The 23981-nt window shown below is 38.1% G+C and overlaps 1 protein-coding gene across 1 annotated transcript; it reads left to right on the forward strand.

The window, feature by feature from the left end:
- The first annotated feature begins 497 nt into the window (after positions 1 to 497).
- FAR1 (fatty acyl-CoA reductase 1) lies at positions 498 to 23745 on the forward strand. The gene is made up of 11 exons (XM_031063207.1): positions 498 to 688; positions 4053 to 4228; positions 5575 to 5754; positions 7491 to 7668; positions 8226 to 8270; positions 8377 to 8495; positions 8968 to 9035; positions 10556 to 10727; positions 17228 to 17357; positions 18660 to 18787; positions 20779 to 23745. The coding sequence occupies exons 1-11, from the start codon at positions 500 to 502 to the stop codon at positions 20939 to 20941; spliced, it is 1548 nt and encodes a 515-aa protein (XP_030919067.1). The 5' UTR covers positions 498 to 499; the 3' UTR covers positions 20942 to 23745.
- The last annotated feature ends 236 nt before the right edge of the window (positions 23746 to 23981 follow it).

Consider the following 23981-nt stretch of genomic DNA (forward strand, 5'->3'; position numbering starts at 1 on the left):
TAGTTTAATTGGTAGGGAGGCTCATCCTATCAGTGACAGGGGGCTCTGCTGGCACTGTCAAAATTCCAGGGCCAGCATTTGGCATGCTTGGCTCCCTGTCTTCTCTCAGTGGGTTTGAAGAATCCATTTGTGATTACATTTTAATGATGCAACCTCTAGTTCCCATGGAGCAGCCCCTTGGAGTGGTAAAGGACTGTGCACACAGAGGCAAAAATTGACTGAAGTTGGGCTATTTTCCTGGCTGAGTGGATGTCTCAGTCTTTAAAACACTGTTAACAGGAGCAGTTTACAAGATCTGGAATGACTGTAGTGACCCTGTGGGAATCTTTCAGAATGTGAAAAAAGGCAACTTCAAGTACTGGTTATCGGTAAAAAAAAAATCTGTTAAGCATTCCTTTCAGGTATAAACAGCACAGATATGATTATTCAATCTTCAGCAAATCTGGACTCTGTAAGTTCTTTAACTTACTTTTTGATTTTATCTTTTGTGAAGGTCACAATGGTTTCCATTCCTGAATACTATGAAGGAAAAAACATCCTCCTGACAGGAGCTACAGGCTTTGTGGGAAAAGTGCTTTTGGAAAAGCTGCTCAGATCCTGTCCTAAAGTGAAGGCAGTGTATGTGCTGGTAAGAAAAAAAGCAAAGCAGACAGCTGAAGCACGAATAGAAGAAATTACCAGCTCTAAGGTATGTGTCATATGCTCACAAAGTTCATTTTTGTCCTTCATTATGATGCTCTCATTTCATTTTGAGAACAACTTCAGTCTGTCTAAAGCAAAATGTTATTGTTAATTTTTTGTTGTTGTTGTTCTAACAGAAATACAAAATGTAAGACTTGGCAGTGCTTCTGTAACTGCCTCAAGATGTTGGTCTCTAGCAAAGCCAGTAGTTGAAAATTATCCTGTGTTTAATTCAGGAGGAGGATGTTCAGCTGTAATGCAGAAATGAGAAGTAAAAATCTGTGTCAGAGCTTGTTAAGAGAATATAAAATCAAGTGTAAGAGGTAGTGGACTGGGAGTTGTAAGACAGATTGAGACTCGTAAAGATTTCAAGCAAGTCACTTTTTCACCTTGTGCCTTCTCTTTTTTTCTGGAATGTGCTACTGGATCTAGCAGTAAATAAGAATGTGTCATCTCAACAGGAACTTACATTTGTAAATGGAAATGTTTTGCTTAGCAGATTTGTCAGCCTGTGGCAGCTAGAAAGGCACTGAAGGTCTGTGCTGTGGAATTATCGAAGTGGCTCTCTAAACGATTTTCTGTGCAAGCTGGGTCAAATACTTTGCTCCTGAAGAGACTCATTACCTTGATATTTTGGTGAGCTAGGCTAAGTGTAGAATTATCCATCTCTGTTGCCCATCTTTCTCCTTAGAGAGTGTCCTGTTCATGATGGGAAGGATGAGCAGGATGAGGAGAGATTTCTAGCATGAACTTTGCTAAAGCAGAGTTTGTTTATTTCTATCTAGGCTTTTCTCTTATGAAACACAGATGTCAGCAGTTTAATTTTTTCATTGAGATACAATGTAGTCTGTCTTCTAAATTTTGTCCTTAGAAGGTGCTAAAGGGGAATCAATAAGAAGCTATGTATGCAACTAGGGGTAAGTTGTTTAAAGTACAGCAGTGGATTTCTACAACTCTGACTAGCTGGGATTATAGCAGATATGAGGATGGCTGTTCCCTAGTTAATTATTTTCTGTAACCAGTCAAAAAAACTGTATCTTGTTGCTCAAAAAGCATCTTCCTGTAGTCTTGTGCAATGTCATAAAACAGAATGAGTTAAGTGGGCTTCTATCTTAAAATTCAGTTGCATGTTCTCTCTACATAAAACCTTCAGTTTGTCGCTGCCCTGAAACAAAGAAAACATCTCCAGACTAAGCCCTGAGATGCAAAAGGAAAAATTTCTCAATCCACTTTTTGTATACACTATTACCCAAAGAAAGGTGGGGAGTATTTGGGCAGAGAGAGAAGTAGCACTAGTGTGGACTGACTTAAACTTTGGTAAGCTGTAAGGCTCAGTATGGCTTTTAGGAAAGCTGTTGTAAAAGGCTTTTAGATTTGAGTCAAAGTCTGCTTGTAGTCTGTTCCATCTTCCATTGAGATAAAAATATGATGTGATTTGAGTCTTGGTGAGCACTTATTGCTGGAGCAGGTTCACAGCAGAAGTCCTGCTAAGCAGAGTTACTGCTTGAGGCAGGAACGTGCAGGGATGGAGTTGCTCATCTATGCAGAGATGTAGAATAGGGCCAGATGTTTATTCTGTCTTTATCAAATGATTAGACAAGATTGAAAGTCCATTGTTTCAATGGCTTTGATGTCATCAAGATTCTTCCAAAAAGGCTATGAAAATTTTAATAAGATCTATTGTCTTAAGCTGTCCAGTTGCAAGGGCACTGCCAGTAATTCTTCACAATTTAGATGGACTCATTGAGTGCGCTGGAGATCTTGCAATGTTCTGTTTCTTGAAGAGTTTGAAGTCTAAATGGGTGAATGTGGTAATAAATAAAATAAATGTGAAATAAGCTGAGCTACAAATAGCAAAACAGTGTTGAGGTTTCTACTTTCTTTGGACGTCAGATATCTAATTCCTGTGCTGATTTGCCATATGTATTGCATGCAGTCTAGGTATTTCTTCTCCTTAGTCCTGGTGTCAGTGCTAGAAAGGGTTGTGTGGGAATAGTGCATGACTATGGATATGAAAATGGATGTAACAGGTGTGATGGAGGTATGAAAAATAAAAACTGGCTCTTGAAGAGCTCATCCATGGTACTGCTTTTCTGTTATAAGGCAATATCACACATTAATGTGGTTAACAGGCAGTTGCTTCAGCTCCCTGGAGGAAGGTGCCATCATTCCTACCAAAAACATAGTAGGCTTATTTTTCAAAATCACACAAAGTTTCTGCCCTCAGGTAAGAACTGTTTGTTGTACCCATAACAGTTGCAAAGGCTTTAAATGCTGTCTTAGCAACTTTGTCCTATAAAGTGAAGCTTCATGTTTGCAAAGTCCAGTCAAGCCTCAAAGTGGAGATGTACCATGTTCTCACTCTAGAGTTAGCACTGCTACTTCAGGTGGCCACACGATGAGCTGCATTAGGTCATGTTTGGGCTGAAAAAACATCTCTAAAAAAAGAGCTGTACCTTTTTTAGGTCAGACAGCTCTGGGGCTTCTTGCTCTTGCCAGTATTGGAGAAGCAACAGGAATAAAGAAATTAGAGACCAGTCTCTGTGCTATAAATGCAAACTTATATTGCCTAAAGTGTTGTGAAACTGCACCTTTAGGTGACTTAATTCATAGGTTAAAATTAATTAGCATCTTTCTGTAAGGAAATGTCTTTGATTATTTTTATTTGGTATAACCACATGCTTGGGCAGGAAAAAGAAAGTACTGCCACGATTTTAATACAATATAATTGACTGGTGTTGAATCAGTTGTAAGATATTGGCCCCTAGACAGTAAAGAAGGGTCTGCTCATCTGCAACTTTCAAGGGTGTTTTATTGCCACACTACTGTGTGGCTCAGGAAAACTTGCATACTAATGAGTGTAAATAAGATGAGGCAAGAATTTTGATCCATGTGTTAAGCCACTTGGCTAGAACCCAGCTATTTATGAGAAGAATTCTTGATGGAATATAATTTTGATGAGATTTTTTTCAGGGGGAATTGAACACCAATTTGATAAAACTTAATCAGATGTTCTAATGTGCTGGCAAGACTGGCATAATTTGAGCGTAGCATTTCTTAAATCACTTGAAATTTGTAAATCTTAATGCAAGATTTCTAAACCTAAAGTCCAACATGACTTATATAAGAGTTTGAATAGCTATTATCAAGCTTGGGAAGTGGGTAGACTGTTCCCTTTCCTTATGTTGAAAAAAAAATTAGTTTATGAGAAGTCTGTAACATGTTCTTATGGTATTGCTAATGCACTGTTCTAACTTCCTGATGATCTCGAGAAGTTAGGAGGCATAGACAAACAATGTGGGATTTTTCTTCACTTAAGTGCATTGTTTCTCTTACCTTCACTGAGTTTATAGTCCTGTTATTTTTGACAGCTCTTTGACAGATTGAGAGAAGAGCAACCAGACTTCAAAGAAAAAATAATAGTAGTTGTGAGTGAACTTTCACAGCCTGAACTGGATCTTAGTAAACCAATCAAGGAAGAACTTATAGAATGCATTAATATTATATTTCATTGTGCTGCTACAGTCAGATTCAATGAATCACTAAGGTGAGTCTAAAATTCTGTTTACCCTGGTCTGATAAACCAATGGTGCTCAAAGGGAGGGGTGAATCAAGTGTCTGCCCAATGTTGCAAATATGGGTAGAAAGGCTACAAACAACCTGTAGCTACATCTACTGTGCTCCCTAGTAATGCCAGTTTTCCTCCTGGTGTATAGAGGTAAGCACAAACTATTCCTTTGGCCTGCCTTGTTAGAAAGGGAATGCACATTTTCAGAGGATAGAGTTCTGTGAGAAAAGTTGTTTGTGGGAGGTTCTAGTGCTTTCCCTCTTAACTGATAAGAAAAACAGGAGAATACAGCTCAGCTTTTCTTCCTGTTTTTTAAAAGTCCCTTATTAATAATGGCCTTGGGAGAAGTGGGGAGAGGTAGATGTGCAGGGAGAGAGATGAAAACAAGAGGTGGAAAAAGTGGTGCACACAGCTGGGATTATGAGCTCCTTTGACTTGTTGAAAGAGGTAGCAAACTAATTAGTTGCCATTGATGTTAATTGCTTTGGGATAATGCTCCCCTTTCCTGTCCCCCATTTCAGTAATAATGTGAGATAAAGCATTCTGGAACTTAGTGATTGTTTGGGGGAATACCGATTTGATTGTTGTTGTTAATGTAACACTTTTGTTGCAAAGACGTTGAAGTGTTGCTTAGCTGTACTCTTGAAACTTGATAGTACACTGTGTACAAGGAAGCTGGTGCCCACAGCAAGTCTGTAGGCTGGAGAGAAGATGTAAACTATAAAATAATTATAGGAGTTGGTCAGCAAGCTGTTATCTGCTGGCAGCTGTAGAGATACACCTACTCTGCTCTGGTGTCCTTAAACATAGGAATGAGCAGCAGTGGAGCTGGAATGGAGGGGTGGTTCTTGGTGGGTTCCTTTTTTTTCCCCCTTCCTTCCATCCTGCATGGAGCCTTTTGCTATCCTACAAGAAGATGCCAGTCTCCAATTTACTGGCCCACTAAACCTCCAAGTTGTTGACCTCTCTGAACTTGAACTTGGAAATTCAGAGGTGCATCTTATGGTAGCCTGGTGTTGTTGCATAATGTTCCTTTATGTTTTTTCAAAAATGTACAATTGGGATTTATATTGAGGAAATCAAAGGATGCTGATAAGAAAAGGGTACAAGGAGCATTATTCTGAACATTGAGAGGTGTTCTAGATTAGGACTGTGGTATATTATTCTAAGCAGAAAATTAGGGCAGTCTTAATGCTGCTTTTTTGGGGTTGGTTGGAGAATTCGGGGATACTTTATATACCCAGCACTGAGTAATTTAGGAATGAATTTCTTTTTGTTTGTTTTTGTCTTGCTTTCTACTAATGACATTTCTGTTGAATCAACAGAGATGCTGTGCAGTTAAATGTGGTTGCCACACAACAGCTCCTGTCCTTGGCACGCCGAATGAAGAATCTGGAGGTGTTCACGCACGTTTCCACTGCCTATGCGTATTGCAATCGGAAACAGATCGAGGAAGTCGTGTACCCACCTCCTGTGGACCCCAAGAAACTGATCGATTCCCTTGAGTATGTGTTACATTTTATGAATTTACTTGGATAATCTGTATCCTTTTTCTTCTTGCTATTGAAGTATCAAAAAATGGTTAGGAGCTGTAAAGATGAAGAGTTATCTTATGCTGTCCCATGGGTGTGGCAGCATGTCTGACACTCCCCTTCTCTGTAAGGGACGTGGGTTAAGGTTTATGGTTTCTTTAAGCTGAGCTGGGTGTGGAGGGGTACTGAGATGGATGCTCACATGTACTCATGGTGCCCCCTCTGTGCTGAGAGTGCCAGTCTTTCAGCTGAGTGATTGGCTGAATCGGGAGATGCTGATAACTTGCGCTGGTACCAGCATTGTGAAGGAAAAGATAAAACTGAGGTGCCTTGAACAGCTGCCTCTATTACATCCACCTAAATGCCATTGCAAGAGGAGACTGAGATGATCAAATAATATTACGTATTGTAGAAGTGGTTCTGTTAGGTATGCTCAGAGCCCAGGCATTAAAAATCTGTTTTCTGTAGCTTTAAGTCTTGGATTGGGCATTATGGGTTGGAAAAATGACTCATTTGGGGTTTTTTTGTGTGTATATTAACTGTCCTGAGGCCTTACTTAGTAGCTGAAACAGACGATGATGTGGGATAAGTGTAATGTAACTCTGCATCAGTCTCTTCCTTCTTACCTGTTGTACAAAATATCACCTCTTGGAAGAGAAATATGAAACAGAAAAGAACTAATTAAAAATTAAAATACCTACTTTAACTTGTTATTTTAGGTGGAAGAATGCTAACATTAAAACCAAGTGAGCTACCACCTAGAATGCACATTGAGCCAGCCCTTTCTTAAAACATTGACTTTAAATACACTTAGAAAATGAGGGATTGCAAAACAGTCATGTTTTTGAATATCTAACTTGTGAAGAGACAAATGTAACTTACACTGTTTGGTGTGGGCTAAGACAGCTGTGTGTACTTTAGAACTCCTGAGGGGAGGCTTTTGTGAAGTTATAAAAGAGTGATCTCTAGCCTTCATTACCCCTCTTCCTACCCTGTTCATATAATGAAAGGAGTCTGATGTGTGTCTACTTTCTAACATGACATTGGTGAAAAACAATAAATTCAATTTCTGTGACTAAGAGACCAAAGCAAATAAAATTCAAGTCCTGTTTTGCAGTGAAGATCACCAAAGTAGCAATAGTTGCAGGGGCACAGCTTATTTGTGTGCTGTGACTTCAGGTTATTACGTTTTTGATAGGAACTGGGAAGCAAGATGAAATGGCAAGATTTGATTAATTTAAAGGGAGAAACACTGTGACCAGCTTGCTTCAGGGGTGGTGTATGATTGCTCACCACCACAAAGGTGGAGGGGATGCTGGTAATGCTGCTGGGACTCCCTTGGTGATATCACTTTGTAGATAATGCAGTGAGCCTGTGTTCCAAAGATTAATTTGCTATGTCTGCATTCCATCTTTGAGAATTTGGTTGGCAGAATTTGGATCATTGTAAATGTGTGTACTGCTTGCTCTGTAGTTGGTGTGTTACAAATGAATTTCCAGGGCAAAAAGTAAATGCCAGTGTGCTTCTTTTGATGGACACTGAACATGCAATCCTTCATTTTTCTGAGAAACTTGTTTTTGTTTAGGTGTGTGTCTCTTTTTCTTTAAATGAGAAAAAAATAGTCATAGTAACTTCACCATTTCACAGCCCACCTCCCTAGTGAAGCAGCATGCAGTAATTTACACTTACTTCTTGTTTTGTTTCTTTAGGTGGATGGATGATGACCTAGTGAATGATATTACTCCTAAACTGTTAGGTAAAAGACCTAATACCTACACATACACGAAAGCCTTAGCTGAATCCGTGGTGCAGCAGGAAGGTGCAAATTTAAACATTGCCATTGTAAGGCCGTCCATCATTGGTGCCAGCTGGAAGGAGCCTTTTCCTGTAAGTCCCTGAGCTGTCACCCGACCATCTTGCTGTAGACTGTAGTACACACTGGGAACCTCTTTATCCAGTGAACTTTGTAGAGGAAAATCTCTTGGACCATGAAGTTGTGTCTTGGTTGCTTCTGGATGACTGGTAACAGTATATAGAGTCTAAATACTGTCATCAAAGCTGAGCAAGAATGTATTTTGGTTGAAAAATGAAAAACGCCTGAGTTGCTAGTCTAAAAATACTTGTAAACTTGAATACTTTGAACATAAAAGTATTTTTATGGACAATTGCAGTTCATTCACTAAGAAGTAGATAAACATCTCTCTCTGAACAGCCATGGTGTCCTATGTGTAGATCTCTTGTCTGAGTCATAGGAACTTGTTACATCACCAGTTTGCTATTGAAAAACTTTATTTAGAAACATGGAATTAAAGATCTTTCTCCTCTTTGGTCTCCTTTTCCTCCACCCTTTGTAGAAACATGTAGAAACTGCTCAGATTTTCACTTGAAGCTGCTGACTTCAGTATGCTCTAACTAAATCCTTACCCTCTCCCCCTTCCTAATAGGGCTGGATTGATAACTTCAATGGACCTAGTGGTATCTTCATTGCTGTAAGTAATGAATATACTTAATTTTCCCCCTCCTTTTGGAAGGCAGAAAAGCTTCGTATGTTTCACTACTGGGTCTTCTGTCTCTCTTTGTTGTTTGTTCTTCAAGGCAGGAAAGGGAATTCTTCGAACGATGAGAGCTTCCAACGATGCGTTAGCAGATCTTGTCCCAATAGATGTTGTTGTCAATACCACACTTGCTGCAGCCTGGTATTCTGCAATTAATAGGTATAAATGGTGACAAAAGAGAGTACTGAATATTTGGAAATGATATTGTGTATTTTGTAAACCAGTCTTGTATTGAAATCCTCATCAGTGTCCTGCTATTCCCTCAGGACAAAGGAATCTAAGGTTCCGACGGCTTAGTCTCTCAAAGGGTAACTTGCTTATGCCAGAGGAAGACATCACCTACTGATATTATGAAGATATGTCTGGAAATTCTCTCCAGGGTCTTGTCTGTAATCAATACAACCTGCAGTAGTGTAGGTGATGCCTTCTCTGAAATAAAAGAAAAAGATAATTAAAGAAGGAGAAAAATACTGAAAGATGCTAAAGCAAAAAATCTACCATGAGACTGATGCTTTCTGGTTTATATAAATGATGCTGTTGAGGGGAAGCATAACTTTAGGAATCTGTTCTGTTTGTGTTTTCAAAAGGCTGCTTTTCTTCTAACTTGCTCCTTTATCTCTTTTTTCCCCAGACCAAGAAAAGTCATGGTGTATAACTGTACAACAGGTGGCACCAATCCTTTCCACTGGAGTGAAGTTGGTATGCCATGTTTCTTTTTTCTCATTAGCCTTAATACAAAAAGAAAATCAAACAGGTTATAATCAGTAAACTATAATGCATTTTTATTTTTGAAACTGGTATTTTAGCCATATCTCTCAATTTTGCAGTGAACTGTGCTTTCTCATTAGCTTCCACTGTTAATTCTTCCCCCTTTCCCCCTGCAGCATTACCTCAATTTCATTTAGTTCTTATTGGTATTTTTCTTTGTTACTCTTATTCCATTATTAACTTAAACAATGAGAGAACTGATTTTTCTGTTTGCTGCTGCCATGACCTAATCCATAGGGTGTAGGTAGTGTGTGGAGAGAAGTGTTGCTCAGAGGAGCAGTAGTGATGCTGGCTGTAATGCCAACATCAATAAATACATATGAAAAAACATACGAATAAGCAGCCCACAATTAAATGTTTTGTACATCTGCATAATTGAGAGGTGTGGTAATAGTTTTGCCCTTGTGTAGCTCTTTGTGTTTGGCTTAAACTGATTGTTGGTTGAGGTGGTTTTTTTAATATTCAGATTGTTGCATGACACTTGAACAATTCATGTACAGGGAAGAGTAGCCTTTAAGGAAATATGACTACTTGTTTTAAGGAAGTATGACTACTCTAAGATATCATAAGATGTAACCCACAGGCCAACAGCTTTGTAATATTTAATGTTGTAAAGAACAATGCAAGCTGTTTGGCATAGTAAAACCATTTATTAGTTTTCAGTTTTCTTAGAAATTGAGTTCTGAGACTCAGATTATTTTTTTCTTCCAGCTAACCTCAATACTTAAATCTATTTTACTTTTGCCCATTTTACGTGGATTTGTAGTTGCAAACGTTATTGCTTCAATTAAACTTGGAGAATTGCTGACTTCACTTAGATCCCAAGTGAATCAAAGTATTTAAGTGCTGTCTATAAACAACAGCATAAAGTTATAAGAGGAGATTTAAAGGAGAGGTGAATTTCCACATAACTTTTAAAGACCCTGATCCTGTAATATCTGTTCTGTACTGAATTTACAGATGTTATCAAGACTTCCTCATGGAGTCCCACCCTAATTGCTTTTTTCTTAATGCCCAAATTTGGATAAATTGGATGAAAATGTCATTTCAAATCGCTTCAGATGACTGCAGAGTCCTCAATCTGTTCTAAAATTCTTTACACAAGTGATCAGAAGAACCCTCTTCATGAAATATAGATGACTATTTAAATAGCTTTACTTGCTTTATAAACTGAAATTGTTGTCAGTGTTTGAAACCACCGACTTCTAAGGTAGGGAACAGAAAGAGAGAAGCTACAGTGAAATATGAAGGCATAAGCCACCTCTTGATTATAATGAGAAACAGTTCAACAGTATTTTAAGCTAAAAGCTTATAGCTGTGCATTGTAGAAGAGTTAGGGTGGTTGTTTGAATTAGACCCTGCTGTTGATGCTGTACCCTGTAATGTACTTTGAAAAGCATTACATTTTACATGGTGATTATCGAAGCTGTTGTGCAACTTTTCTTTCTCAGAATACCATGTAATTTCCACTTTCAAGAGGAACCCTCTCGAACAGGCCTTCAGACGGCCCAATGTAAATCTAACTTCCAATCACCTTTTATATCATTACTGGATTGCTGTAAGCCATAAGGCCCCAGCATTCCTGTATGATACCTACCTCAGGATTACTGGAAGAAGCCCAAGGTAATGGTGACTGGCTCTGCCTTGTTTGTTCCTCTGACTTTTAAACTTAGCTATGCTTACACTGTGTTGTATGTTGATTTTAACTTTTTTGGTAATTTTTTTTCCCCTGAATGTTTTGTGACTAAAACTCAACCTTTTTTCCTGAGAACAGGTCCTGCAATTCAAAGTGACTTTGACCTTTCTAGCAAAAATGAGATAGATGTTGGATAGTTTGGGGGTTTGAGTAGTCAAGAGAATATAGAAGTGATGTTTGTTCTTGGATAATAAATACTAAAAATATGTTGATCCTTATTTTTTCCTACAGAAAGCATCATGAGTAGGAGTTTCGAGAAATATCCAATAGAAAAAGTAGCAACAGCACCTGACTTTAAGCTCTCCTACAACCCCCTCTTGTTTTACTGCCGGTGGGCAGAGACCTTTTTAATAGTTTTCTTCTTTGATGTTTGGCTCATGTTGACAGGTCGGAAAGCATGGTAAGAGGGACAGGGCTAAAAATATCTTGCCCATAAGGTGGTGGAGACTTGTAAAGAAGACATGGCCTGGGCACTATCTAGGTTTACTAACTAAGTAATAAGAACCCAGTGGCTGCATTTTGAAGAGTTTAATGACTGGCCTAACAATGCTGTCCAGGGGATGTCTTGGATCAGAATCCTAGTCAGTCATTAAACTCTAGGAGGTGGCTTGTTGTTGCTTTTATAAACTGAAAATGGAATGGGGGACTGATCTTTTAATTGCAGATTATTCCTGTAGATAATACAAATTGACCTGGTATGTTGGTTTGTATCATCTCAACATTCCATTCAGTTTATAATATTTAGGCTAGTATTTGGCTAACAAAAGTGGTGAAAATGATAGGCTAAACTAAATCATGTAGAAGGTATATAAGGTACCACTTCACTTTATGTCAGATTTGCCAAGCCACTTGGCCTTAACTCTGCTTGTGTTACATTTTCACAAGCATTTGCCTTCAGACTATAAAACCTCCACTGTGGTGACAGTGTATTGACACAAATGATATTCATTTGTTGTCCTGTAGTCTAGGTCTGTCTTACAAGGAGGATAAAAGCTCTGTAACAGCACTGGATGAGTAGAAAGGAGCTGTGTAAATGGTTTGTATGGGAAAACCTCTCAGCTGCAACAGTGTAATACCTAAAGCAGCAGCAGTGGCAGTCAGCTGTGTCTGTATAATAATCTTCCCACATTAAAAAGTTTAAAGACTTTCAACTCTAAAGAAGGTATTGTATATAAAACATCCTAGCTTCCAGGATCTCTTGCATTTTTAAAGTTATTTTTAATAAAAATTGATAGAAATTCCCTGACAGATATGAAAACTTCATCCCTCATTAAAATAGTTATGCTATAAATGCCAACGTCCTGTCTTCTGCCTGGCTGGGAAGGAGTGCTGCCAGAATCTTGTCAGGCTCTGAAAGGCAGCTGGTCTGCTGAGTATTTGACCAGTGGGAGTAAAATGAGGCTGTGAATAATCATGCAGTTTAGAATATTTAGCTTAGGTTTTATATTCTAACATATGAATTGAATGTTCAATCTTGTTTTTGCTTTTTCTGGAGTTCTTACTTGATGTCTAAAGATGAAATGTAGGACTTTCATCACTACTGGTGCAATTGGTGACATTAATACTTTACAGAATAAAAAAGAGATGTTTACTGATATGAGTATTCCTACTTGGCTTACTATAACAGTGATTGGATGGGTTTCCTATGATGCACAAGATTCCAGTTTGGAGAAAAGATGGCAGATTGAGCTACACCGAGCTATGGTTCAGTCACAGCTTTTAAGCTGACTACACACCCCACTTACAGGAGTGCAGCTTTCATTAGACAGCACTCCTCTCTCCTATTTTAAAGCATTTAAAAAAGGGAGCCTGCAAGAGAAGCAGTAAAAGCAAATGAATACCTAGATGCAAGGAAGATGTGCAGTGTTAAATCCTAATGGAACAAACTAGTGTTCAATAAATAATACAAGAATTTTGAGACAGATCTTTACTCTTGTACTTTTTTCTAGTACTTTGAAGCTGCTTTAACTGATGGGCTGGAGGGGTGTACTGCTGTTGCTGTGGTTATTCTGTCAGCTGATAGAATGTTATTAATTACCAGGTAGCATGTACTCAAACTTCTAAAGACTTGGAAACATTATTAGATATTCTTAAACTCAATATAACACTGGTCTGAGTGAAGAAGGGCTGGCATAATTAAAAATGTGACCTTTTCCACTATGATTTAGCAGAACAACAGTGTAGTAAAAATGTAATAAATTGAGCACAAGAAAATACAAATACTTTGCTAACCTGCCTTTACATGGGTTGGTGCTTGTCCTCTGTGCTGGGTACACTGAAGTCTCTACAAGAAAAATAAGTAGTGAAATCACTGTGCAGGTTTAACTGCACTCTTGTCATACCATCAGGATATTGTACTGAAATTGAGTGAAAAATTTTATCAAGTAGAAGAAAAGGAAGAAGCTAGAAATTTTTTTGCACCTCACTTGTAGAAGCAATGTTTTTGATAAAATGGAAATATTTTTGCTGTTTTTGCATCTAGTTGAAGGTTCTTGAATTTAACGATTCTCTGATAGTATTAAAAGGTAAGGAAAGGGAAGGAAGAAATAACCTATGTAGTATTTCTTCCAAATTTGTATAGAAAGAATATGTACAAAAAGGCCTGGCATAATGAAGATTTAATATTTTATACTAAATAATGCTCTAGCACTGTGTAATTATGTAACTAGTGGTGATAAACCTTAGCATTGAAGATTAAAGGTAGTGTTGTTGGTAGCTTGCCATACATACCTAGTTGCATAGCAGAGCTTACTAGTTGTCTAGTTATCTTAAATACAAGCATAGTTTGCTCCTGTAGCTTTGCATAGTGCTTAGCATGACAGAACTGTGTGTTTTTTAAAAGCAGTTTGGTATATTTGAAATGTTAAAGCCTTTAAAAGTGCACACCAAGCAGATCTTCCCAGTTGCTCCGAGAAAATAGCATGTGACATGAAATATTTAAAGTTGTAGTTCAGAGATTTCTGCAGCAATTCTTTTGTTACTGCTTCTTAGAAAGCTAAAGGAAAGGCGTGGCTGATATATGGAGTGAGATATGAAATTAGGACTTTTACATCTTGTCATTTCAATTTAAAGCTTCTTAAAACTGGAAGCACCTTTCATGTAATTACTGTTTTACAAACCAGAAATTAATTGGAAGCAAATCATGTTAAATAGATCAATACATTTTTATACCTTCACAGTGCTTAAACTGTGTGCTTAAAGCAGCCACAGAGCTGCTGGAAAGATGAGAATTCAGTAGTGTGTCTTACAGTTCAAAATTTACAGCCAGGTGAAAATCTGAACAAAGACCAATCTTAAAGCTTGTTCTGTGTTTTTTAGAGGAGTCTTTAAAAGAAAGTAATTATCTGTAATGCTTCTGCAGAGACTTGCAGACTGGCAGCCTGTAGATCCACTGAGGGATCAGTCTGTATTTGGCAACAGGACTGTTTTAACCTGGAGACAATAGGTTGTGTGGAAGACTTCTTCAAATTGCAGTTACAGCCTTAAGCCAGGTCACTTTGAATTGTCTGGTATAGAAACAAGCCCACCTAACTTATGGTTAATTGAATTAACTTGCTTAAACTTTTAGTTCCTGTGATGTGCTTCTCAAACTCTTGTAATGTGCTTGGTCTTGGCAGTTAGGACTGCAAAAGCCCTAGAAGGCAAAATTCTGCCTTGAATCTGGGTGCAAGTCACCCAGACTGGCTGCTCTGGTCTGTGAGATGGTCAGCAGGGCTGGTTTTTTTTCTGTCTTCAGCTGATGAAGAAGGTGTGAGGCAATGCTTGGTCTTGTACTGACTGGTTATATTTGGTGTTGGTATTTATGACTTGTGTCCAATGGCTGTCTTTGGAATAACTAACCTTCAGAACTTGAGGGATGAAGTTCCATTGTGTGACTTGGTGCTGGGTTTTGAGTTGTGTGTGTTGCCATTCACAGGAGGAGTATGGTGCCATTGAAGTTAGAGCTTAGTCTGCCAGAGCCACACCAGTGTCCACTAAAGGACACTCATTACTGACATCTCTCAATGTCACCAGGCTGCTTTTTCTTCCCCTCAAAGAGAAGTGTAGTTTCCTGTTGATTTAGTGCAAGCCAGCAAAGTGTCACAGAGAAACTTGGTCCACTTCTTCCAACTTTGTCATTTATCAAGCAGCTGAGATAATGTGGAGAACTGGATTCTTTGGGCTGGTAGAGAAAGAAATTAACCCTACAAAGAAAAACAATTTTTTCCTTGATGAGTTGAATCAGCTGGTTCTATGGTCAGCTGCTAAATCCAATTTGAGTTGGAGAGAGGGAGGGAAAAAAACCCTCTTTTAAGCTTTTTTTTTTCTGTAATCAGCTTAGCTAAGCTCTAATGTCATATCCATGAGCAGAGGCAAAAAGAATCCCAGCAGAGTCTTTGCATTAGTTTCAATTTAGTTTGGGTTTTTTTTTTTAGAAAAGAATGAAAACCAATGTCAGTGTCCAGAAACAAGTTCAAAATATGCACTTTTCTAATCAGATATTCATTTGCTCAGTTAATATTTTGCAGAGGCACGAGGTTTTTAAACTGTAGCAGTCAAAGCACTCTAAAATTCAGCTGCTTGTCCAGCTTAGCATAAGGACACAGACTGGGAAGGTTCAAAAGGGCAAGTCAGGTTAAATAATCTTCAGACTGTCAGTGGACAGAGCTCTGCAAAAAGGCTTAAATGCTGTTTGGCACTAATTTTATCCAGGCGTTTTAGCTCTGAGGTCTTTTTGGCTTATCTGACCAGTGAGATCTTTGCTTTCCAAGTTTTGAGTTATTTTCCTAATTTTTTGGTATAACATCCCCTTTTTTTTTGGTTCAGTTTAGTCTTGGTGGTACAGGATATGTTTTGGATGCAGAGTCTATATTTCCAATTATTTCTGCATCAGAGGAGCTCCAGTTCAACTCAGTCCTCCCTGGTGTCACCTTGCCCAACTGGTGAAAATCTAAGCAGGTGTTTGAAAGCTCCTAGAGGTGCTTAGTAATAAAATCAGCTGCTGGTCTAACATTTGAAGTCAGTTCTGAATTAGTAAATATATTCCTAGGAGGTTTAAAAAAAAGGTGTAATTTTTGTGCTTTAGAGATTACATTTTTCAGTAGTCTCTGTAGTTTGTGTTGCTCCATTCTGTGAGAAGAAAAAGAGGAAATTTTAATGTTTTAGATACTGAGATGCCAGCTGCTAGTAAGGGACACTAATGCAATGCAAGATACTCTCTTTAGAAGAGTTCCTGGGACAATGTACTATATCCCTTCAACAAGTGTGAGTGCATCAAGATGCATTCAAATGCATTGCAGCTTTCAGAGAAAAATAAGTTTGTTTTTACTGCTTCTGTGATCTTTCTTGGCAAAATCTACCTTCAGAAGACAATTTCCTGTTAGTAGTGGGTTCTGCTTTCTTTGCCTCCCCCTTACCTTTGTGCTTGAAATGATCTGTGTCCTGCTATAAGGATCAAACTGGAAGCAGTTTTCCATTTCTGTGAGATGGAAATACCTTGAGCACCCAAGGGAGGAATTTAATTGCATTAAGCTATGTGGTAGTAGTTAGTACTTATTAAAATTGAGTGGCCATCTCTAGCACTGAGACACTTGAAACAATTTTCTTGTCACAAATGTGGAAGCTTTGAGTCTGAGAGGCTGGATGACTCATACTTTTTTTTTTTTGGCCCACTTTGGATTGTATGATCAAAGAGAAACTTGCCCAAATTGATCCTTATAGCATAATTTCTCTGTATTCCAAGTGATGATTTTATAGAGTTTCTTCCTCTGCATAATAAAGGATGATGGAAGGTATTTCTGCATATTTTGAAGCAGCATAGAACATGACCTGCTATGATCTGTCTGTGCCCTTAAATATCTTCCTGCCCTTTGCTGCTGGTGGTTTTAAGCCTTGATCTTTTGGTAACCATAATGAAAACCTCTGTTCCATTACAGAGATGTGGTCTTGCACAATGTGCAGGAAGATCAGGGCAACTTCCTCCCTTGTTTAAGGGGAGGTCCTGCACAGACATTCTGCTCTGTGCCCTCTGAGACTTCTGTCAAGTCAGACTCTTGAGTACAGCTGAATATTCCAGTGTGCTGAAGGGAAAAGGGTTCCATCTCCCTGTCTCAAACTAAGAGCTACCAGCAGAAGACAACATATTGTTCCCCCTAATAAAAAAGAAAAAAATGGTAATTTACAATTCCACTGGGAAGTAGGATTAGGGAAAAAAGGACTGTGACAATTTCTGGTTTATGCAGAGATTGGACAGCCAAAGTTCACTTCAATACTATGCAGAAATATCCTATTGATGTAATATAATATGCTTTAGGTACATCTTGCTTTAGGCAAGATGGGATTTTTGGAGGTGGGGTAGGGGGTTGGAGGGTAAAAAATGTTATTGTCTATTTCACTTGTTTAACTACTCTACCCCTGTAACGTGTCCACTCCATGCCTCGGATTGCAGGATGATGAAGGCAATAACACGTCTTCATAAGTCCATGATGTTTTTAGAGTACTTTACCAGCAATTCTTGGACCTGGAGCACTGAGAACATGACCATGCTGATGAACCAGCTCACCCCTGAAGACAAAAAGGCAAGTGGCTGTGTGCTGTGGCCATGGAGGCTGAGAGGGGGGCAGCAGCTCAGCTGTTCAAGATAGAATAAGGACCTGATGTGATGTGCAGCTGACCTGGGAGGAGCTCAGCACTGCAGGTTCCTGGGAGATCCTTTCAGATGTGCCAGGGCTGTGTGAAAAGCTACATCAGTGACAAAAGGAGATGAAGAAGGGCAGGGAGAAGTGAAACAAGGATAACAGTTTGTTGAGGAAGAAGGAAAAGTTGTTTCTTCCCAGGTTTAACTTTACTCCAAATTTTCCCTACCTCCTCCACCAACAATGGCTCAGCTGCTCCAATTGAATTTAAACTTCCCTTCTGCTATGACTTTGTTGGTTGGTATTCAGCAGAATAAAAATTACCAGTTACAGTTCTAAAAGCTCAGATTCCCTTATGCATTTGGAACAATTTTGTCATTCTTGAGATGTCTTTGCTACTGAAGTGTTTTCCAGTAGTTACATTCCAGAAAAGCTGCCAGATTCCTAAATGTAGGAAATAAAATAACTTTTGGTGATTTTTGTGTGGATGGTATTTCCACCCCTTCCTGTCCTCTTGCCTCCCCCTAGCAACTTCAGTTCAGGAAAAACTTGAAAACCAAAATGCCAGACAATTTGAACTGTTAGTATTTTCAAATTGCTGCATTTTGTTAGGATTTAAACACTGTTACTGTAGAATCTTGAGACAAAGGAATCAATACATCAGTAAAAAACTTGTGTATCAAATTCATCATAGTGATCTTCTCTCTTAAAGAAGGCATTTAGATTTAAATCTGTATTTAAAATATATTTAAAATATAACTGTATTTAAATATATTTAAAATATAACAGTATTTAAAATATAACTGTACAACTCTAAGCACAGCTAACAGCACCCTGCGCTTACCAAACAGTGAACTTGGCACAGAGCAGTGTTTATTTTAGAGCATATTAGAATAATTTTGTTGCTTAAAAATAAATAACATACTAGGAAATAACTATTTTTAAAATGGAATTCCTTACAGACAGTTGAAATGGGAAAACTGAGAAGTGGAGAGAAGAGTATTACTGCTGAGGAGGGAAAATAAGGCATGAAGGGATTGAAATTTGCAAGGGATTGTGTCACAAGCTGGTGGTTGAATCAGAAATGAAACCTAAATCTGGACTCTTTCTAGGATTAAGGATAGGATAACCTTCTTGTGTCAAAGGCAAATTGGATTTATCTGGAATAAAGACATTTATTTTCATTTAAATGATATAGGGGTGAATTTTTAGGCAACTAACAGTGAAAGCTTTTCTCTTATGCAGACATTTAATTTTGATGTTCGACAACTACACTGGGCAGAGTATATGGAAAATTACTGCCTGGGAACGAAGAAATACGTGCTGAATGAAGAAATGTCAGGCCTCCCTGCAGCTAGGAAACACTTAAATAAGTAAGCATAATCTTAATTTTTTTTTTCTTATAAGTATAATTTTTTATACTCTATGCCCTGCATAGGTTTGCTTTTCCATGTCATGACTTAATTGTTCTTAATAGCAACTGTTTAGGTTCTCCACAATTCTTCTGTTCCAGTCCAGTGGTCTGAAGCATTTTCTAAAGCATTTGTTGTTCCTGAGTTGCTCCCAGAATTATAGTTACAGTATCAGTCTTGGATCACCGGTGTGGATACTGTAATTCAGGTTTTTGATTTTACCCAAGTATCTTTTGGAAGGTCAAAGGTACATGGCTGCACAGGTTAGAACGGCTTCTTTGGGAAGTGTAATAGAACAATAGTTGTTCTGGGAATGTGATCTTTTGAGGCAGGTAAATAAACAGGCAGAGACTGCACTTCAGAGCAGACACTTTGATGTTGGTGCTCTAGGATGACCTCCTTTGGCCTTTTCTCTGTGACTTAATTCCTGCCATTTGGATGGATTGGTACCGTCCGGAATTTTATTAGCACAGTTGCCCTTGTTTTGTTCTTGGCTGATTCATCAAGGCAGCTGTAGTCTTTGATTTCTCTTTTTCAAGAGTGAAATAAAAATCAACTTGTTCTGCAATGCTACATCATGTCTGCAAGCCTGATAGCACAAAGAGAAACAATCCATGTTGTGACTTGTGACTCCAGGTTGTTGTCATTCCAAAGACAACGATTTGCAGCTGTGGAGGGGTTTGGTCTATGTTAAAATGACAAGTAGACTTTTGAAAGATAGGATCTGTGATAATTGTGGAAATAGCTAAACAAGTGTCCCTTCTGGGTTGTTTTGTTTGGGTGGTTTATTAAATTTCTATTTAGATGCCATTAAAAAGTGCATAGAAATGATCACATAGCTGCTGTTCTTTGTGCAAAGGATCATCGTGAAAATGACTCAAGAAATAATCTTGTATTAGAGCAGCCTCTGGTTGCCCCCAGCTCTAAAGTTTGTAAGTGGATTGTTTAGCAAGAGGTTTAGATTCTGACTTACATTTGCTCTGAGGTATTAATTTGGTCTCTTTTGTTACCATCTAGTTCTTAACTCTAATCTGAACTTGCAGTCTGCTGCCTTAGAATTAACCAGATTTGGCAGCCCAGGGGACATTTTTCTCTAGGGAACCACTGGGTAGATTTGTTCCTCAAGTGGAAAAGTATTGCTTTTGTAACACAGATTTAAGCTGTTTTTCTCTGCAAATAAGATTTGTAAAGGAACCCAGCCTTACCTGTAAACAAGATAAAGGATAAAGATTTCAAGCTTTTGCAAGATTTCCCTAAAAAGAGCTGCCTTTAAAATATAAATTGTATCATCTACAGAGCCAAAGAGATTGCTCTGTTTCTAAGAAATCTGAGCAAATTCTGGGTGCTGTTTTTCTTGACGTTTCCATCTCTACATGCGAGAAGATTGCTAAAAAGCACAGTTGCTCTAAAAGGTCACTTAGTTTATCCTGTACTTTAAATGTAGTTCCTTGAGAAGGAAGAAGTTTGAAATTGCAGTGAAGAGGGTGGAAATATCTGGAAAATTTTATGAGTTCTTACGATGGAATGAGGCATTTTGGGTTTTTTTTCTTGTTATTGTCATCAGTGGCAGTTAGAGTTACTTCTATGTATTTAAGAAGTTTTAAATACATGGTGAGGAAAAGGAAAGTTGAGAGTGTTAAATATTTTTTGGCTGGCAGCCTTCTATAGGTGTTACCACTGTGATGTTGGCTTTAGGAGGTTTCCATCAAGCAGCTCTAAAGCAGAAGTACATGTGATGAGCAACAGGGTTGCTTTGCTCCTTGGTTTTTCATTTTGCTTTTCAGCAGTGAAAAGCCTTCTCTGTTATTCACTTCTGTCATTACTCCTAATGTATCTTGAGATGAACAGATAATTTCTGGTGTAGAATACAACTTGTTTAATTTTTAGAGTGTTCTTTTTTCCTCAGAGTCTTTGCAGGTTGGCCCTTAGTGATGGCTTTTGCTTCTCCCCAGGTTAAGGAACATTCGCTATGGCTTCAACACGATCCTCGTGATCCTGATCTGGCGCATCTTCATCGCAAGGTCACAAATGGCAAGAAACATCTGGTACTTTGTGGTTAGTCTGTGTTACAAGTTCCTCTCCTACTTCAGAGCCTCCAGCACAATGAGATACTGAGGAAGAGAATTTAGCATTAGGACATCTATGCATATGGTGGTCTAACTGCACAAACCCTGTAACATGTAGTCATCTCACATTTCGTGAAGCATAATTTCATTTTTAATTGAAGTGAGAAACAAGCGGTATGGTATTTGTAACGTTAGCTGTGTATCTTCCTGGAAAAGGAGCAAATAAAAAGGGCAAGTGCCACACTGAATTGGCTTAGAAAAGCATTTAGATAACTTTAACTCTCTGACCTGGGGAAGACATATTAGACCACTGACCAACATAACTGTGCAATTTGGAACGTGTTTGATTGGAATCTGCCTTAACATGATTTTTTTTTCTGTTTAAGTTTTACTCCACATTGAGCAAGATAAATATTGGCATAGTAGATACTAGTTGCTGTAGACCTATTTATTTGAAATTCTTCTAAATTACGAAGGGTTTTGCAAGTTGCAAAAGTGTACAAATGACTCTGGATCTCCTGAAATAAAATAATTGAGAACGTTTGTAATTTGTCTTTAGGTTTTGCCACTTCTTCCTTTCCCCTCAAAGTAGGGATCAACAAGCGTGCCTCCTTTCCTTGAAAAGAAAAAAAGAAATTAAAAAATGAACCAACCTTCCTTATTTACTGAAAGGCCTTTTGTATATCTGGGCTTCAGAATGCACTTTGTGATTCGGTTCTGTGCTTGAACCTGGCTGTGCCCAACTTGCATTTGTGTCAGCATGAACAATTTGCTACTCTGAAAGCAGAATTGATCCTTGCATTGAGCAGATAAAAGGAAGTGTTACTTAGAGAGGGGTAAATAAAGTCATTGACTGTCTTCTTTTTAATGATTTTTTTTAAATTGAGAACACAGAGCCAGCACTTCTGACTTCAAAGGGTAAATGTAATGAAAAGGAATTTATTGTGCTTGGTTGCTATTTATATTGCTGGTAATAGTAGCGGGACAAGTTGTAGACTTTCATTAAGAGATACACCTGTTTTTAGGTTGTAAGCAATGTTAGCAAATACTTCAAGAATTAATATTTTTTTCCAAATCTCTGAGCTGTTAAATTTGATGCATGGTCAACACCAATGCACAAGCACACTTTTCCTCCCTGTCCTAGTAAAACCTCATTTCACTGGGCAAGCAGAGTAAGATGCACCTTGCTCCAAAATGAAGAGATGTTAACAGTTCTTCCATCTATCTTTTAACTTAAATTATTAGGTTTAAACCTGAAGAAATCTGGGTTTTTTCCTGCATGTTACTTTGTTTCAGTGGGGAAGACATTTGTAAAAATGGAAAGCTGTAAGAAAAGATTGAATCCTTATTTCTTTAATCCAAGGCAATACATGAAGATCCCTTTAAATTTTGGTTGCACAGATTTGAGAACACTGTGGTGTTCCTCTAATTCATGCACTGACCAGCACCCTTGCCCAGTGTTTGTTCATTCAAATCAGTTTGTACTGATGAATTTGTTCTTGAATCTGCCTGGAAAGGCAAATAATGACTTAATTACACAAGAACTACATTTTACTTGCCCTTGGTAGTTTTTTGTCCTATTGAATTAAATTTGTAAAGAACTTATTTTGCTATTCTTCTAAAAACTCTTACTTTAAAGACAGCACCTTTCCTGCAGGTGTATATCTCATTTTGAAAAGATAATGGCTTCCTTGTTGAAGCTAAATATTCTGTAGTAAGTAGTTAAGCTGTAATTCCTTTTTTAAATTCCTGGTGTATATATAAAGCTAGTGATGAAAAGCCTAAATGGTCTAGGACCACACCTTGTGTGAGAGACCTCTGACTGTGGCTGAAATCAATTAAGGCTTCTGTGCTTGGAGATGTTACACTTTAACAGATACAGTAGGTGTATGAGATTTTTAGCTGCCTCCCCAAGTATCTCACTAGACCTGAAAAGATGCTTAAGCATTCCTGAATTCTAGACTTTATTCAGAGGGGCCTCCTGTCCACTGACACCCCTTGTCCCATGTTGGCACGTGGCTGAAGTTTGCTAAAGATAAGTTCATCATACTCTGAAAGTTATTCTGTGAAACAATCCACTTAGCAATTTTGGTTGTTTCTAACTATAAACATAATATATGAACATTATAACATGATACTTGTAACCTTGTTTTGTTAACACTGAGATGAACTATGAAGCCAATGAACCCTTTACTTCTGGTCCAAGACACTGCTTAGAAATTTAGTCTTTTGGATAAATAACAAAGAGAGGGATTACTTTAAGCCTAAGCTTATTTAACCTCTACACTAAGCATTTGCCAATTTAGAAATCCATTTTTCCCCTCTTTGGAGACTGTTCTGTGCCCTATTGGTATTTTGCACCAATTCATCAGTCATCCTATTGAACTGACAGTAGATTCAATGTCACGTTTTTTCTGCTGGTTTTGTCACTTCCTGTGGTCAGTCTGTGAAATTCTACCTGGAACTATTGGATTTTTTCCATATGGGAGCCCTGTCCTCCTGCAGTTCTTCACACCAGTGATTGCACATAAAGGATGTTGGTCAGGAATATACTGGAACTATATTTTGGTCCACGAAGGCAGACTCAGTGTTTTGACTAGCAAGTTACAGGAGGGTTATCAGCTGGTTAATAGGAAGAGGAACAGACTGAAACAACATTATCACCAAACTGTTACTGGTATTTAAATTGGGGACCAGGAAAAAAAAATGACATTTTCCTGTAATGTTTTTCTCTGCTATAGGAACAGATGTTTGGAAACAAATGCTAAATCTGTGAGCTTTTATAAGACATAAACAGAAATATTGGGTGCCTTTGTTTGTAAACCAAAAATAAACAAATCCCTTGAAAGTGTTGTTACAGTGTTCATTGTATCTTTTTATGTTGTTTAGTCTAATTTGTGGAAAATACCAAGATAATTTAAATGCTGCCTCAATATGCATGAACATACTCTTTTCCTTTGTGAGAACTATGAAAATCAAGTTACTGATTTGTGTGTATTTTGAAAAAAGCAAAACAAGAGAAACTTCATAATCACAAACCAAAACATAAACCCCAGAAAGTCCACCAAAGCCCCAGAATCTAAACCTTC

The sequence above is a fragment of the Geospiza fortis genome, unplaced genomic scaffold (assembly GCF_000277835.1).
Source record: "Geospiza fortis unplaced genomic scaffold, GeoFor_1.0 scaffold196, whole genome shotgun sequence".
Classification (NCBI taxonomy): domain Eukaryota; kingdom Metazoa; phylum Chordata; class Aves; order Passeriformes; family Thraupidae; genus Geospiza; species Geospiza fortis.

Coding starts and splice junctions, on each gene's coding strand:
- FAR1 (XM_031063207.1), top strand. CDS start 500: ATGGTTTCCATTCCTGAATACTATGAAGGAAAAAACATCCTCCTGACA. Junction 689..4,052: donor AAGAAATTACCAGCTCTAAG/GTATGTGTCATA, acceptor TATTTTTGACAG/CTCTTTGACAGATTGAGAGA. Junction 4,229..5,574: donor AGATTCAATGAATCACTAAG/GTGAGTCTAAAA, acceptor TTGAATCAACAG/AGATGCTGTGCAGTTAAATG.